Source organism: Phoxinus phoxinus, assembly GCF_949152265.1.
Source record: "Phoxinus phoxinus genome assembly, chromosome: 20".
Lineage (NCBI taxonomy): Eukaryota > Metazoa > Chordata > Actinopteri > Cypriniformes > Leuciscidae > Phoxinus > Phoxinus phoxinus.
This window is the reverse complement of record NC_136895.1, coordinates 14919215-14934097: the sequence shown is the minus strand read 5'-3', so window position 1 is coordinate 14934097 and position 14883 is coordinate 14919215. Positions and strand designations below refer to the sequence as shown.

Sequence of the window (14883 nt, the reverse complement as noted above, 5' to 3'; positions counted from 1 at the left end):
CTTCTTGTTCAAACTTGGTTCCCGCTCCGTCTACCTATGTTCCCTCCAAGTTGCAGCAAGTTTGTGTACTCAGAAGGGTGTGTTGGTGTTTGCGTATTTGTGTTTGAGTGCCTGTGTTTATGCTTGCATGTGTAAACGCAAGAGCATGTTTGTGTGTGCGTGCGTGCGCGCATGCTGCATTATTAATAGGATATTGATGGACTATGAAGGACTGAGTGCAGGGTGTAGGGGGGACCAGTCTGCAGAGTCCCAGCAAGATGAACTTCCACTCCTGATGGGCTGGGCCACAGCCTGCATTATTTATCTGGCAACATCGTCACTGTCAGCGAGGAATATGTGCGTGTGCGCGCACGTGTGTGTGTGTTTTCAGAGAGAACCGAGAATGAGGTAATGGACTGATTTGTGCTCTATCTAGAATGGGTCAAGATGGCAACCAGTCGTCCAAAAACTGGACTAGATTCGATTTTTATTTTATCCTTAATATAATATAATTAAATTAGCGTGAGTCTAATAGTATCCAGTCAAACCAAAATGTATTCAGACACCTTCAACATTTCTCACATTATCACTATATTTTAGAAAATGGTAATAACATGTATGACAAGAACTCAGAGTTATCAAATCAGTTGATATTTCACTGGTGTTGGCCGTCCTTCTGTTAGACTGTCTCACAAATGAATTAGGTTGAATAACTGTCAGTTGTCAGCTGTTAAATTTAAGTACACAATTAGATAATACCAATTAAGGTCAACCAATTACCAAGCAATGCTTAATTTTGTTCAGTCTGTGGTGTAAAAAGGTTGCATTAGCAATTAAAGAAAAGACACTGATGAGCAAAACATGGTCAGGTCAAAGTGTCTGAATACATTTTGGTCCCATTATATGAAGAATTTATGGGTATTATATGTCACAGTTTACTTTATTCTGCTATCCACACTTACATAAATTAACTATAGTGGCCTGCACCCACTAGTAAAAATATATATATATAAAAAAATTTATATCTGGTGTCTGAATTATTATTTTTTTGACTGTATATACTAAAAATTAACTAAAAATCCTGTAGTTCTCAAATAGAAGATCTAGTAACACCAAGGACATGGGTTCAATTCCCAGGGAATGAGTAAGCCGATAAACTGTATAACTTAAATGCAATACAATTAACTTTGGATAAAATAATCTGCCAAATAAGTCAAATAAAAATTAAAGAGTTTACAGTCAAGTCAAATTAGTAAGGTTGGGTTTATCTACCGAATGACGTCAGAACTACAAAGTACCGATTACCATTAAGTCAATCGGTGCCAAAATTCGGTACCTGAGAATGCATCTGGGTGCGAGAGGAAGACTATTTAAATACGAATCCTGCATGTTCTGCGTGTCTGTGTGAATGAATGGCATAACTATCATGCTGTTTTCAGCCTCTGCCGTCAATTTAGATACTTCTCAATGTTATAATAATACTAACAATAATAATAATAAATGATCAAATCTTTATTTAAGGAATAATAATAAAAATTACTCCATGTTTTAATTTTAACTGTATAAAGCTCAGTTGTGCAGCATGTTGTTTGACAAAAAAGTTTGTTTCATTTCATATGATTAAAAGATCAATTAGAATAATGAATGACATTCATTTTATTTATTAAAATAGCTTATTTTTTTCTCAATGAATTAAGTAGATGTAGCCTACTATTTACAGGTAAATATTACAGTATACAAACATCAGAGACAATGGCAGACAGCGACCAAGGCAGCTGTGACATAATGTCAATAACACTTCTAATAAATCGTTACAGTTATTGAGGTAAACATGCCTAAAGCATCGGAAAATTTCGGCACCTAAATGTAGCGGTGCTGGTACGGATAAAAAAAGTGAACGGTACCCAAACCCTACAGATTAGTCGACTAGTCATTTAGGAACCCCATCAACAAGTTGACTTTTTTTTTTAAGTCTGAAGTTTTACACACTACTAGATCTAGCTAGTGAGGAAATGGAGAATGGAGGGGTGAGGATGGAAGGTGAATTGAAAGTTGTGTCAAAGGAACTCCTGAAATTTTAAACTATACCCAACTAGTATCTATTCCTCAGGTTATCTGTGAGGAAGTACAAGAAAACAGGGGGGGAGTGTGTCTTACCTGGCCATGCGGCCCCATCATGGGGTTGTTGGGGTTGTGTGGAGGGGGCTGTGCATGAGGTGATGGTTGTGACCCAGGTGGGCCCTGAGAAAGAGAGGAAAAAAACAAAACAACTGTTACACTCGACATACCATTAAATACGTCTTTGATATGGTACGTTGACCAACAAAGTCTTGCTAGTTAAGATTAGGTTAAGAGGTAGTTGATAATTCCGATGGTCTCTAATAACGATGCAGCCCCTAGATTAGTAATAAATCCACCATTTATCCGCCAGCAAAGGGCATCTCCAACAGGGCTGGGCAGCTGCTGAAGCCCATAACAGAGCTACACCACAAGGCCTCCAATGGAGTCCCTTATTGGTAACTGAGAGAGGCATATGGCCTTTACAGAGACGCCTGTTCCTGCACCACATCCCTGTAGAGAGTGACTGAGGAATAACTTGGGCTGGATTGTGTGTGTGTGTGTCTTGGGTGAGGAGTGGGGGGGTATGTTAAATGAAGCAATTAATAAAATCATTTTCTACCCAGCTAAGGAGATAACGGCTTGGCACCAAACTACAAAACCATTAAGAGTAGCCCCTCCCGCTGAGAAAGGGAACGGCACATAGTATTCCTAGCGGAACAGTGGCATAGAGGACAGCAGCAACCACAGAGTCCAAGGTTTTCAGAGAAGCAATGCTGCTTCCAAACCAAAAGGGGGCAGTGTGTAGCCACTTGCCGAGTGACTGCCGGGACACAAAGTACCAAGCAAAACAAAGCATGGAACAGCAACACAATGCATATTTCATTGTTGTTTCTGTGTACATTACAAAAAAATTATTCAACCACTTTTTTGGCAAACGGCACGGGATTGAGCAATTGGTGTGGTTGAGGGTGTGCTGGTTCAGAAGGATGGTTTTCAACGGTCTTGGAAGTAATTATTCTGATAAGTGCAGCGGTCACAGAATCTGTCAATAACCCGAGATGATAAATGCAATGTGACGTACCATACAGGATGTAGATGTCATCAAAAAGATCTAGTTGTCGAATATTTCAAGAAACCTCACAAACCTGTGTGCACCAGAGAGGTACGTTGACTCTAAAGTCACCCCAAATGAAGCAAACAATTATTTATTTAGATTTTTGTGCAAAAGGTGCAACTGTCAGGAAATTTAGAGACAAATATGCTATACCAAACAGAATATAGATGTAAAAAATGACCTCAAAAGTAACTGAAAATATTGCAAACATGGAACTCTCAACCATCCATAAGGCTACATCTTGGGAAGGTAGACAACGCAACTCAAAATAGAAAGTATACTGAGATTTGCTTGAGTATGGGGATGTCTACATCAACAGGACTACAACACTGTACAGTGCTGGGCTTATTTCAATGTCCCAAGACTCCTGCACCTCGCAGCAAGTCAGAACAAGATCCTCCAGTCCTTTTAACCTTGATGGAACTCTCCCCTCTCTAGAGTCAGCCAGTCTTTCACTTTTCTCAGTGTTCTGTTGGTTTTCAAGAGTTTTTTTTTGTGGGAGAAGGGCTGATGAAATTCTCCCACCACCTTCCCTCAAAACAAACTCATCCATTTCAGATGTTTCCAGCTAAAGTTGAAACTATTTCTCTTTTTTTCCACTCCTTGACTTTGCTCGCTCCCTCCCTGCCTCCCTCTTGCTAGTCTGTCCTCCCAAGAAGAGCTGGTGCAGTGGAGTTTCGACATGAAGATTATTGAAGAGGCCGACCCCGTGCAATGAGGAGAATAAAAAAAAAGGGGAAACAAAAAATACAAAATTTCCAAGATCCGGGCCAGACGCCAGCACGCGAGCTCTGGGTTTCTCTCCCTAGACTCTCTTCCTTCACTCTCAATCTCTCTGCAGGAGGTTGCTGGGAGTCTGGGCATGCGAGGTACAGATTAGGAGAGTCTGGAGAGGGTGTACAGGACGGTTTAGCCCTCTTCACCTTTGTCCTCGCAGGACCATGCTGATCACACGGCAGCTACTGTGGTCGCATGTGTTAATTATCGCTGCTACATCTGGAGCTGCGCTGGAGACACAAACAGAGGCTCAAGCGTGCACGTTTTGACTGCATATCTCCACTACCAAAATGCTTTCTCAACTTAACTGAAACATCGTACTACCGGTACTTGAGTACCAGTATTTCTTACAGAATTGTTTTTGTCCCCCTATTATTGTTGGACATGACTGAATGGTACGCAGTTCCACAAGTAAGTCAAATGTTTATTCAATAACTGCTGTTGACATTCAGCGAGTTATTCATTAGAATGCTTCAAAGTGATAACTCGGGAGTTCATGAGACTTTTTGATTGGATCCCTAAAAGAAATTATTCATGTCAGCGGCAATAGCCCCATGTTTAACACGCCGACATATAGCGCAACTGCGCCTCCGGCGACCCAAGTTCGATTCCCAGCTCGAAGTCCTTTGCCGATCCCCTTCCCCTCTCTCTCCACACTTTCCTGTCAAAATCTCTACTGTCCGATCCAATAAAGGCACAAAAAGACCAAAAACATAACTTGCAAAAGGAGGCGGCAGAGCACAAATGTCCGATTTTTGAAACTGCAAAGTTTTGATTATGACTGCAGAATCAGCATGGATCACAACCTGTTCCAATCACAATTCTATTAAAACCAGCTAGAAAAATAGCAGCTCCAATTATTAGCACAACTGTGTCCAGCAGCCGTGGCCGACAAGAGTGGGAGGAAGCAGTAGTTAGCTCTTGAGAGGTGTGAAAGAGTGAGATACTGGCCACTAGGATATATGCCAAGATATAATTTGTGTCACCAGACCACAGCAACTGGTCGCGTGGAATCGGGGAGCGTACAAGGAACGCACGTGGGCCTGGAGGAGCCTGTCTTTTTGCAATTGTTGCCTCATTGCCATCTCTCTCTTCCTGCTTTCATTTTCTGTCTTCACTCTCTCCATGCCTCTCTTTTGCCATGCCCTGGGCTGCTACCAAGAGGGAATTACTGCAGTGGAGCACAAAGTCCTCCCTCTTCTTCCCTTTCTTAGTTCTCTCTCTCTTTCTCTCTCGCTCTTATGCACACAGGCGCTATTTATAGAATGCAATGTCACTCACGCAACAGTCAGATCGCTCCCTGCTCTGAACACGGCTCATACAACATTAACACTCTCCTCCTCAATTCAAAGACCATGTCCATGTTCCATCTTCCAATCCATGTGACGCTCTACCTGAAGCTCATCTGCTGCTTTATATGATGCTCTCTCAGCTATTCTCCCAGACAATCTGCAACATTCTGAATGTATTATTGTCTCTGCCAGTCCACCTTGATGTTCTATCTATTCTATAGGATGCTCTATCAGATGATGTATCTGCCACTCTATCTTATCTTGACACTCTATGTCAGGGGTCACCAAACTCGGTCCTGGAGGGCCGCTGTCCTGCAGAGTTTAGCTCCAACCCCAATTAAACACACCTGAACCAGATAATCAAGGTCTCACTAGGCATACTAGAAACTTTCAGGCAGGTGTGCTGGACCTGGTTGGAGCTAAACTCTGCAGGACAGCGGCCCTCCAGGACCGAGTTTGGTGAACCCTGCTCTATGTACTCTTTTGGATGCTCTATCTAACCTACTGTTCTACTAGATCAATTTGCTGTACCGGTCTTCTATCTCTTTTGGATCCCTGATCTGCAGCTCTATCTGATCTTCTATTTACTCCATTAGGTGTTTTATCCAACCTATCTGATGTTTGACAAGATGTTAGACACGGTATCAGATTTTCTATCTAATGAATCTTGTGTTACATACACACATTCTATGGGATGCTCTATCTGAACTACATGATGTTCTACTAGATGTTCCAATTTGCTGCATCTACTCTTCTATATCATTGACTCCTTTGGATCTTCTATCTGCTACTCAATCTGATCTCCCATGTACTTTAACGGATACTTTATCTGATGTTCGACAAGATGTTAAATCCACTGTCTCAGAATTTCTATCCAATGAATCTTATGTTATGTATACTCAATGGGACCCTCTATCTTCCACTCCATCTTATCTTCGATCTCATGTTATCCTGTATTAACTTATCTTCCATTATCTTTTCTTCCACCGATTCTATTGGATCCTCCATCTGCTGCTCTATCAGGTGATCTATCTGACCTTCTATCTACTCTATCGAATGCTTTATCTGAAATTCGGCAAGATGTTAAATCCACTGTATTCGATTTTTATCTAATGAATATTATATATGCTCCATGGGATGCTCTATATGACCTCCTAGCTAGTTTTTGTGATGCTCTAAGCTTTCTGATGTTTTACTATATGTTAAATCCACTGATTCAGATCCCTAATATTATGTATTTTATGTTGTATCCATAGATGATCTGATCGTCTATTTGATGTGTACTAGGTATACTGTATAGTCTGGCGCTCTATCTGCCATATACATAGAGTAGATACAACATAAGATACATCAAATAGGAAGCCCTGAAGAAGGCCCCATGCCGCTACGCGTGGGCATTTTAAATTTGTCCATTTAGGACATGTCATTTGTACAATAAAGACATTTTAATTAAGGAGTGCCTCGGCTATCAGAGATTTTTTTCTCTACATCAAATAGGAAATCTGAAGTAATTAATAAAGATTAATCATATATAGAACTAGAGGCCAATAGAATAAAGAAAAATTTTTTTGCTGTTTTTTCACACACACAAAAATAAATTCATTAGTATATTATCTTATTACACAAGTTGGACCCAGAGATATAATGAAAATAATTCTTGACTTGAAAATTTGTCTAAGGTAGTGTGTGTTTGTTTAGAAAGGTGTCTAGCTTGTCTGACTATAAATAGCTCAATAAAGATCACTATGGCAGAGGAACTCCCACAGGCGCCTTGACTTTGGGAACTATGCCCCTAAGCATTCCCCCAAATCCCAGCCCTGAATGTTAAAATACACAGATATGTTGTTAGATAAGTGTTGCCAAAGAGCTACAACCAAGCACGCATGTTTTTACCCATTTTGGCCTTAGGGATTAAACTGTCGAGGCATTCACACTGATCTCAGATCAGGGGCCGCAACTCTGTTTGTGTCAGTGTGAGTTGCTACTGTACTGAACAACTAATTTAGACGTAAAATGAAAATGAATGGAAATACAGAGAGGGAGAGATAGCGGGAAAGAAACATCTGGACAGGGATTAGAAGAACTAAAGGGGGCTAGAAAAAGGAGGGGTGGGGTGAGGGACAGAAAAATGGTAAAAGCTTAACGCACAGGGTTAAAGGAGGAGGTTGAACGGGAAGGTGGGGGAAGGAGAGAGCAGCTCTTACTTGAAAGAAGCCGGGAGGCATGGGTCCACCTGGCATGCCATCGTTGGGCGGCATGTTGCCCATCACAGGACTGGGAGCTGCTGCCGCACTCTGAAACAGAGAAACATGCAAAGCCTCGTCAAAAATAGATTCTAAAATAAATTTAAACAAAATTGCACCTTTCAGCCACTCAAACTATTCTTTTAAAGTTTGTAAATAATTCCTCTTCCAATAACAATTCCATTATTCCAAATCGACAAGATTTTGGGTTTGAATACAACAACATACAAATATAATCTCTTGTCAAATGTGTGAGCTGTTCCTTAGGTTGAAGCCTGGGCCCCCCAACACCCCAGACAAAGCAAAACTCAGCGGTGTCTTTCCCATGATGGTAAAGAAGGGGTAGACAGGGATTACACACGACCCAGCGCCCCCTCCTCCACCCTGTAATCAGATCCCTCACTCTCGTCTGGGTGGAGGAGGGTAAATCGCTCACTGTCGCTGACCTTAATAGTCCAGACACTCACCGCTGACCCTGAGAGGGCAAAGGGCACCCTTTCATACACCGACATACACAGTCATAGGTGCACGATTATCTGCCTTTAGCTCTAACACATTTGTAATAGCATATCACCCACTAAAGCCACATACAAGTATATTTAAGATCACATATAGTCTCACACACACCAACAGGACAGACAGGTCAACTTGACTAAAATTCCTCAGGGGCTTCATCCCACCAGCACCAAAGGTTGAGAAGAAATGGCGAATTTTTTTTTAAATGCTATTCATGACCGTCGGTTCTGGTAACCATTCTCAAATGTCTCAAAACAAATGTCTGCTTTAAAATGCTCAAGCACTTTAAAGTCTGATGGCAGTCAATGTTTTTAAAATTAAAAAATTAAATGATATAATTCTCTGTGTCGTTATTGTTACAGTAGTTGTGTGGACTTCCATATTCTCATAGAATTTGAGCGAATATTAAAACTTTGATGTTATAGTATCACCCTTGGTGTTGACGATTCAAATTGTGTTTTTCGCACAAAACTATCGTATAGCTTCAGAATACTTTTATGTTACTTTTATGAAGCCTTTTAGAGCTTTGAAAGCCTTGATGCGCTTTCATTATATGACAAATAACAGCATGAACATAGTTCGAAATTTTTCTATTTCTGTTCTGTGGAATAAAGTCTGGAACAAAATAAGGAGTAATTGTCAGCCACAACTACCAAAAAAACCCCCACAGATATACATATAATTTATATACAAGCACGCACTTTCTCAAAAACAAGGGAAGAAAAAGGGTCCGGAGGCTGGTGCTGGGCAGATAACAGGTGAGGTACGGCCAGCCGCCGTGTTTGCTTGCAGTGGAGGGACTGGCGAGTGTGTTTGGTTAAGGAGAGGGAGGGGCTGAGTGACAGATCGGGCTGGAGAGATTTTGTTTACACAGTGGCTGGTGTAGGTTTAACCAGCACAATGGCTCCGACTCTATTGCCACAGCATATGAACGAGTGAAAACGCAAAAGGAGGGTGGATAAACACTTTCATTAACACACAAGAGATTAACTAAAGGAAAATCACTGGCCAGAATGACCAGTGGCCCATCAGTGGTAACAGGAGTCGTTGGTAGCTCACACACACACAGCGCAACTCCACTGCACTCAGGTAGAGCGGCAGAGGGCCCAATCGGCTTGTTGCCATGACAACTCAGACCTTGGCTCTCCCGCTCTCTGGTGCCCATTAAAACCCTCAGGCCGTCAATCACTCGCCCGGCCAGGGAGCGAAAGAGAGGGAGCGCGAGAGAAACCGAGAGAAGAGAATGAAGATAGAGTTTAAAGGAGCCTGTGGCTTTTGATTGGCCCGGCTGCTACTGCTATCTCTCTCCCTCTCGACCACATAAACAGACACATTCCAGTTCCTGTTAACACTTCTCATGCCGTGCTTTGCATGTTTGCCCAGCCCTCATCCCTTAAAGCAAGAACATTATACATGAACTGATTTTCCAAATGTTTTACCCCTTAAGGTGCGGTCACATTTACCATTGTTGGAGGATTTTCACTGGCAAAATCCTGTAATTTCAACAGGAATCCATGCAAGTGGGAATTTTGCACGAGGGCGAAAGATTTTCCCACGCAACTTTAGCAACGGGTTCCAATTAGTCACAAAAGTTTGCCGTGCTGACAAACTGAAAACTGCTTGGTTTGAAAGTGACAATGCCGCTTTTTTGGCCAAAAAATTATGCTGAAATTTACCTAATGTAATTGCACCTGACATAAAATAAAATAAAAAAATAAAAAAACCTGTCAGCCAATAATTTTAACAAAACTGTGACTTTTGTCATCAGATCACAGCTTTGCTTTGAAATTCAAAGTTTCATAAAATTATATAAAAATATATATTATAAATGTGTGTGTGTGTTTGAATTAATTCTTAATAATCATTTTCCACTGCCAACAACATGTACATGCTTATGTGCATATTTTGTCATGCCATTGTGCAGATTTCACTATTTTGGGAACAGTATTACTGCAGAAATAAAGCTCATAATAAATGTGTACATAATTAATTATTAATAAACCATGAATTATTTTGGTGACCTATACGTTCACCTAGCATCCACACATACATACACAAGTCCAAACCCTCTGAAGTAATTAGCCACTGCTGTTTTAATTATCAGTATCAATCGTAGGGCTCGGCTGGGCAGCAGACAGCGGAGGAAAGGCTTAATCTGGGCATCGATCTGGAGCAGGGATCCAGGATGAGGAATGGATCCTACCTTATCTGTGCTCAGACGAGCAGGGTAACCCAGATCAACGACCGACAAACACATGCACACTGAAGTCACAAGAAGTCACTTGCCATTCAGCATATGCTAAATGAGCAATACAGTGGCTCAGAAATGGACATGCAAGCATGGAAGTCTTGATGGATTAACACCACCGGCTAGTTATGAGATTATTATTGCTTAGAGATTTTTCTGAACTCCCAAATGTATTAAACTTAGGTGTGCTATGAAGATTGTTGATAATTCAAATATTATCTTTTCTATCTATTATCAAATATTATTAAATATTAAATTTTTCAAAAAAAGGGACAGTGTTTCGCATTTCTGTTTTGTAGGTATGGGCTTTTCCCCAAAAAAATATTGGGCTCAAAACAAATATTGATGACAATCAAGATTAACGATAAAGTTGTTAATTTTTATTCATTAAGTTTCTCTCACCATATCTGAACAAGCTTATGATTATAGGCAATGTACACACCAAGTGTACCCTATATCTTGAGGTTTTCCTTTAGTTGAAAACATGAAGCAATGTGGGTAAACAAAAATATACATAAAAGCAGAGCGAACGAAAAAACGCTAATAAAGCAGACTGTGGCAATTATCACACAGAACGTACATTTACACTTGAGTCAGAATATGGTTATCGTGTTTATATTGTTTCACATGTTCATGTTCAGAAAAACAAGAATATCCACATGCTTGGGTGAAAGTTGGCTCCTCAGTCTGATAACAGCAAAGCCCAATTTATACTTCTGCGTCGAACTCACGCCGTAGCTACGTCGTAGGCTGTGTGTTGCACGTGCAACTCTCCAAAATTTTTAAAACGTGTCAATTCTATGCGGACCGCAAGTGCTCTGATTGGTCTGCTAGAACCCTCCCTCGTGTTTCACATGCTCCCTCTGCATATGTAAAGGCCATTGCACACTGAGTCCGAAATTTTCGTATGCGTTTTTTTCGTATTCGAGATTCGGTGGCTCTGAATTGTCAAAGCACAATTCAAACACCATTCAAACTGCTTGTTACGGATGCGAAAAACGCAGAAAATCGAACCCGTTTCGATTTTTTTTTATGACGGACGAAAGTTTCGGAGGCAGTGTGCAAGCGTGATTGACATAACGTGAGGTCGTGTTTATTTTTTAACGTGCGAAAATTTCGGATGCGAATTTCGGACTCAGTGTGCAATGGCCTTAATTGCCCGTCAAATGCAGACAACGACACAGAAGTATAAATGAAAACCAACGCGTAGCCTACAGTATAGAGGATACGACGCAGAAGTATAAATCAGCCTTAAGGCCGGCTGCAGAGAAAACGACATGAACTCACACGACATGTTAATTTGATCCCAAAAAAAAAAAAAAAGTATTCTAGGGTTGGTGCACTTTTACCAATAAATTTGACTTGAGGCAATATTAATGAACAAATGTTCCACGTAAATCTATGTATACATAAAAAAAAAAAAAAATCTATAATAGAAAAAAAATACATGTTTCAATTTATCATATCTTAACTAAAATTAAAGACCATTAATGCTATTTGTTAGCTTGGTATTTGTGTAATACTTGGTAAGTCCAAGCTGTGACTGTGTGCTGATGTTCCTCCACGCAGAGAACAATGTCAGGTGACTGAATGCTGAATGTTAAAGTATTGTTATTTGTTTAACCAATGTCATCAATTACACCAAGGCCCCCAAGGGGGAATTCTCCCCTTAGGTGACTTAATTTATGTAGACTTTTTTGTATTCTTATTATTATTTAAAGGGGCAGTGGGTAATCTGGGAAAATGCTAACGTTAGCCTGGTAGCATATGATCCCACCCTCCCTGTAAATCGCTGTCCAAAGCCACGCCTCCTCCAAAACACATGAAGGCACACACACACAGCTGCTCTCAGCAAAGCGTCACAAGAGACGGCGTTAAACTACCTCATATCTCTAAGCAAATAACACTAAAAAAAATAACAATTAACAGCTCATTGAGCTCGTTGTTTTGGAGGAACTGTAGATGGTGGAGGCGGTTTGTTAGCAGTGCTCCGTGACAGACATCTGTCTGTACTCTGCATAGTATTAAACGCACTGATGATGTATGATGTCTGCGCGAACAGGGTGCATGAGAGGTATGTAAAAACAAACGTTGCTAGGCAGGTAGGACATCGTATTATTTCATTCGAAGAGAATATAATGACTGAACAAACATTTTATGGTCTTACACCTTTCACAGACGATATATATTTATAAAAATACATTTAGACCGTTCAACAGTGATTGCAAGCAGGATATGATGAGACTTTCAACCAGTATAACAAAAAAAAAAAATCTGTAGAGAATCACCTATTGCACCTTTAAGTAAAATTATCTCACCTAAATTCGAAACTCAGGCCCTGATTAAACATACTATTATACATTTTTGTAAAACAAATTTCCAGGACTTTCCCAAAACTCTCTGGGCTTAATTATTTTTCCAAAACTTTTCCAGACCTGGAAATATCCCTTTTAAAATTTAATTTCCAGGTTTTTCATGACCGTACGAACACTGCAACTTGTTCACAAGCTCCACAGCGCCATATTCAATGCATTTAGTTATAACTGCGTTTTAGTTTGCCAGCAAAGCAACATGTAGCAAAATGATTACAGATTAAATATTCAACTATTTGTGCACACCCCTATTGTTTTGCAATGCAATTGATTTTATTTGTAAGAAATATCATTATTGTGATATCCCTAGTCCAAATATGAGATCTTTTTTTAAAACATGTACCAAATAAACATCCAATATACCAGCGTTCTTCCCACTTACTGCATTTCAACACACTCACTGCCTCCTCTGCCCTTTCTCCCAACATCCCACAATTCCAATAACTCAGTCAGTGAAGTTGACTCCATAAAGATTAGCCAGTGAGGACCAAAGCCATAATCAGGCATGCTGGCTGACAGATGTGCCTTTTAATCAATGGGGGCGCTGGGACAGCGATCTACACTGCGTAACATGGGGAAGCCACTATGACAAGGGGTCTCTCTCTCCATTGCTCCCTCTCTTTCCCTCCCATGGCGTCAACAGCTGTTGTATCAATCAGGTGAATTAATTACCAGTAAACAAATCTGCTGAGGAAACCCCTCATGTACACCCACACCCCACAAAAACATACACACACATACTGTATTCCCAGAACCCCCTAGCTTTCTCAATCTCAGTGGCCCACAATTATGCTTGCTCAAGGGCCTAATCATAAGCCATGTACAGAGACAAGTGTGTTAATGTGTGTGGACAGGCGGAGATAAAGTTTTCCACCCAGAACACCTTTTGAAATGCTGAAGCAGCAGTAGAACTCTATAACATGAAAAAAAAAGACAGACAAATAGAAACAACAGCTATGTCTAGTCACACTTCACCTGGTATTTACATTAGTTGGTACACTGTCACACAAATGTTCCTATTGTACTGAACAACACCGAGCAAAATGCTAATGTGGCTTTGAAATTTTACTTAAAAGTTTGAAAACTGTAATTAAAAGTTATTTGCTTGGAATCTTGCGTTTATCATTCTTGTGCCGCTACAGAGAATGATGGGAAATGTATTTTTGCAGCACAAGCATTAGTATAAAAAAATTAAATGCTATATTGTACATTAACAGTACAAACTTTGTAGAACATTAAATTGTACAATCAGCATTCACAAACAAACCTTAATGATGATGAGTAATACTGACTACCTTTTAAAAAAAAAAACATTTATTGATCTACCCTACACTCGGAAAGTCAGGGCTCAAACAAACTGCTGTGTTATTCATCTCAAATGTGATGTGATGACAAGATATGTTAGCAATGTTTAGCAAAAGTTATTATCAAGCTTGAAACAATCACATTCAATCCAATCAATAGATCACACCAACATCATGCCACTTCAGCATACCTATGAGATCCTGGAATACATCTGGTATTTTGACAAAAAAAATGTATGTAAAACTGTATATTGCTTCTTTAAAAAAAAAATTTTTATTAATTAGTTTTATAACCTACTTTCTATAGGTGACATCTTCAACATTCTTTCAGGGGGGGCGGGGGGTAGTTTTGAGGGGGCGGGTCGATGTAAAAACTAAAAAAACAATGGTAGGGGAAGCACTGCAGAGACAAGAAAGGGAGGAGAATGGCTCGTTCTAAGTGCAGACACATTTGTAAACATCCAAGCGAGAGACTGGTAAAGGTAAGCGGTGTAGGGTTGGGTATGACGTAGAAATGTTTTAAATGTCAGTGTTGCCATCCTATAGCTAATGTGAAACATGTCAGGCAGTCATATTACAATCCATACATTGCAAGAGTGGTTGGCGGGAAGGGCGTTCCCATTGGGACTATTGATGCCTGCAGAAAAGGGGAGTTTCCCATCTCTCCCTCTCTTTCTTTCTCTCTCTCTCTCTGCTTTTATTTATCTTAAGTACGCCCTCTAAGCAGGCAGAAATCATTCCTCTTTGGAAAAGAGTCTCTGGAGTTCCTGCTACGGGGTTAAGGAGCTTAGCGTACTATAGTTAACATTCACAGTCTGAACGCTGGGAAAGTGTAGGAAACCTAGCAGGCTGTAGGTATCACAGAAGAGCTGGAAGCACAAGGAAAAAGAGAGGGCCTTGTTCCTGCCAGACAGGGGCTTGGAGAAGGGAAAACACAAACGGCATTCCTTAGACAATGAAGGGTCTGTAGCGCTGGA

The 14883-nt window shown here is 40.4% G+C and overlaps 1 protein-coding gene across 1 annotated transcript in view; it reads right to left on the bottom strand.

The window, feature by feature from the left end:
- Positions 1–14883, bottom strand: part of ssbp4 (single stranded DNA binding protein 4) — a 65402-nt gene that overhangs the window by 5971 nt on the left and 44548 nt on the right. The window contains exons 5-6 of the mRNA XM_079592428.1: positions 7428–7517; positions 2137–2220 (exon numbers count right to left, since the gene is read on the bottom strand). Of these exons, the coding sequence (XP_079448554.1) occupies positions 2137–2220; positions 7428–7517 (174 nt within the window). The remainder of the gene's footprint in view (positions 1–2136; positions 2221–7427; positions 7518–14883) is intronic.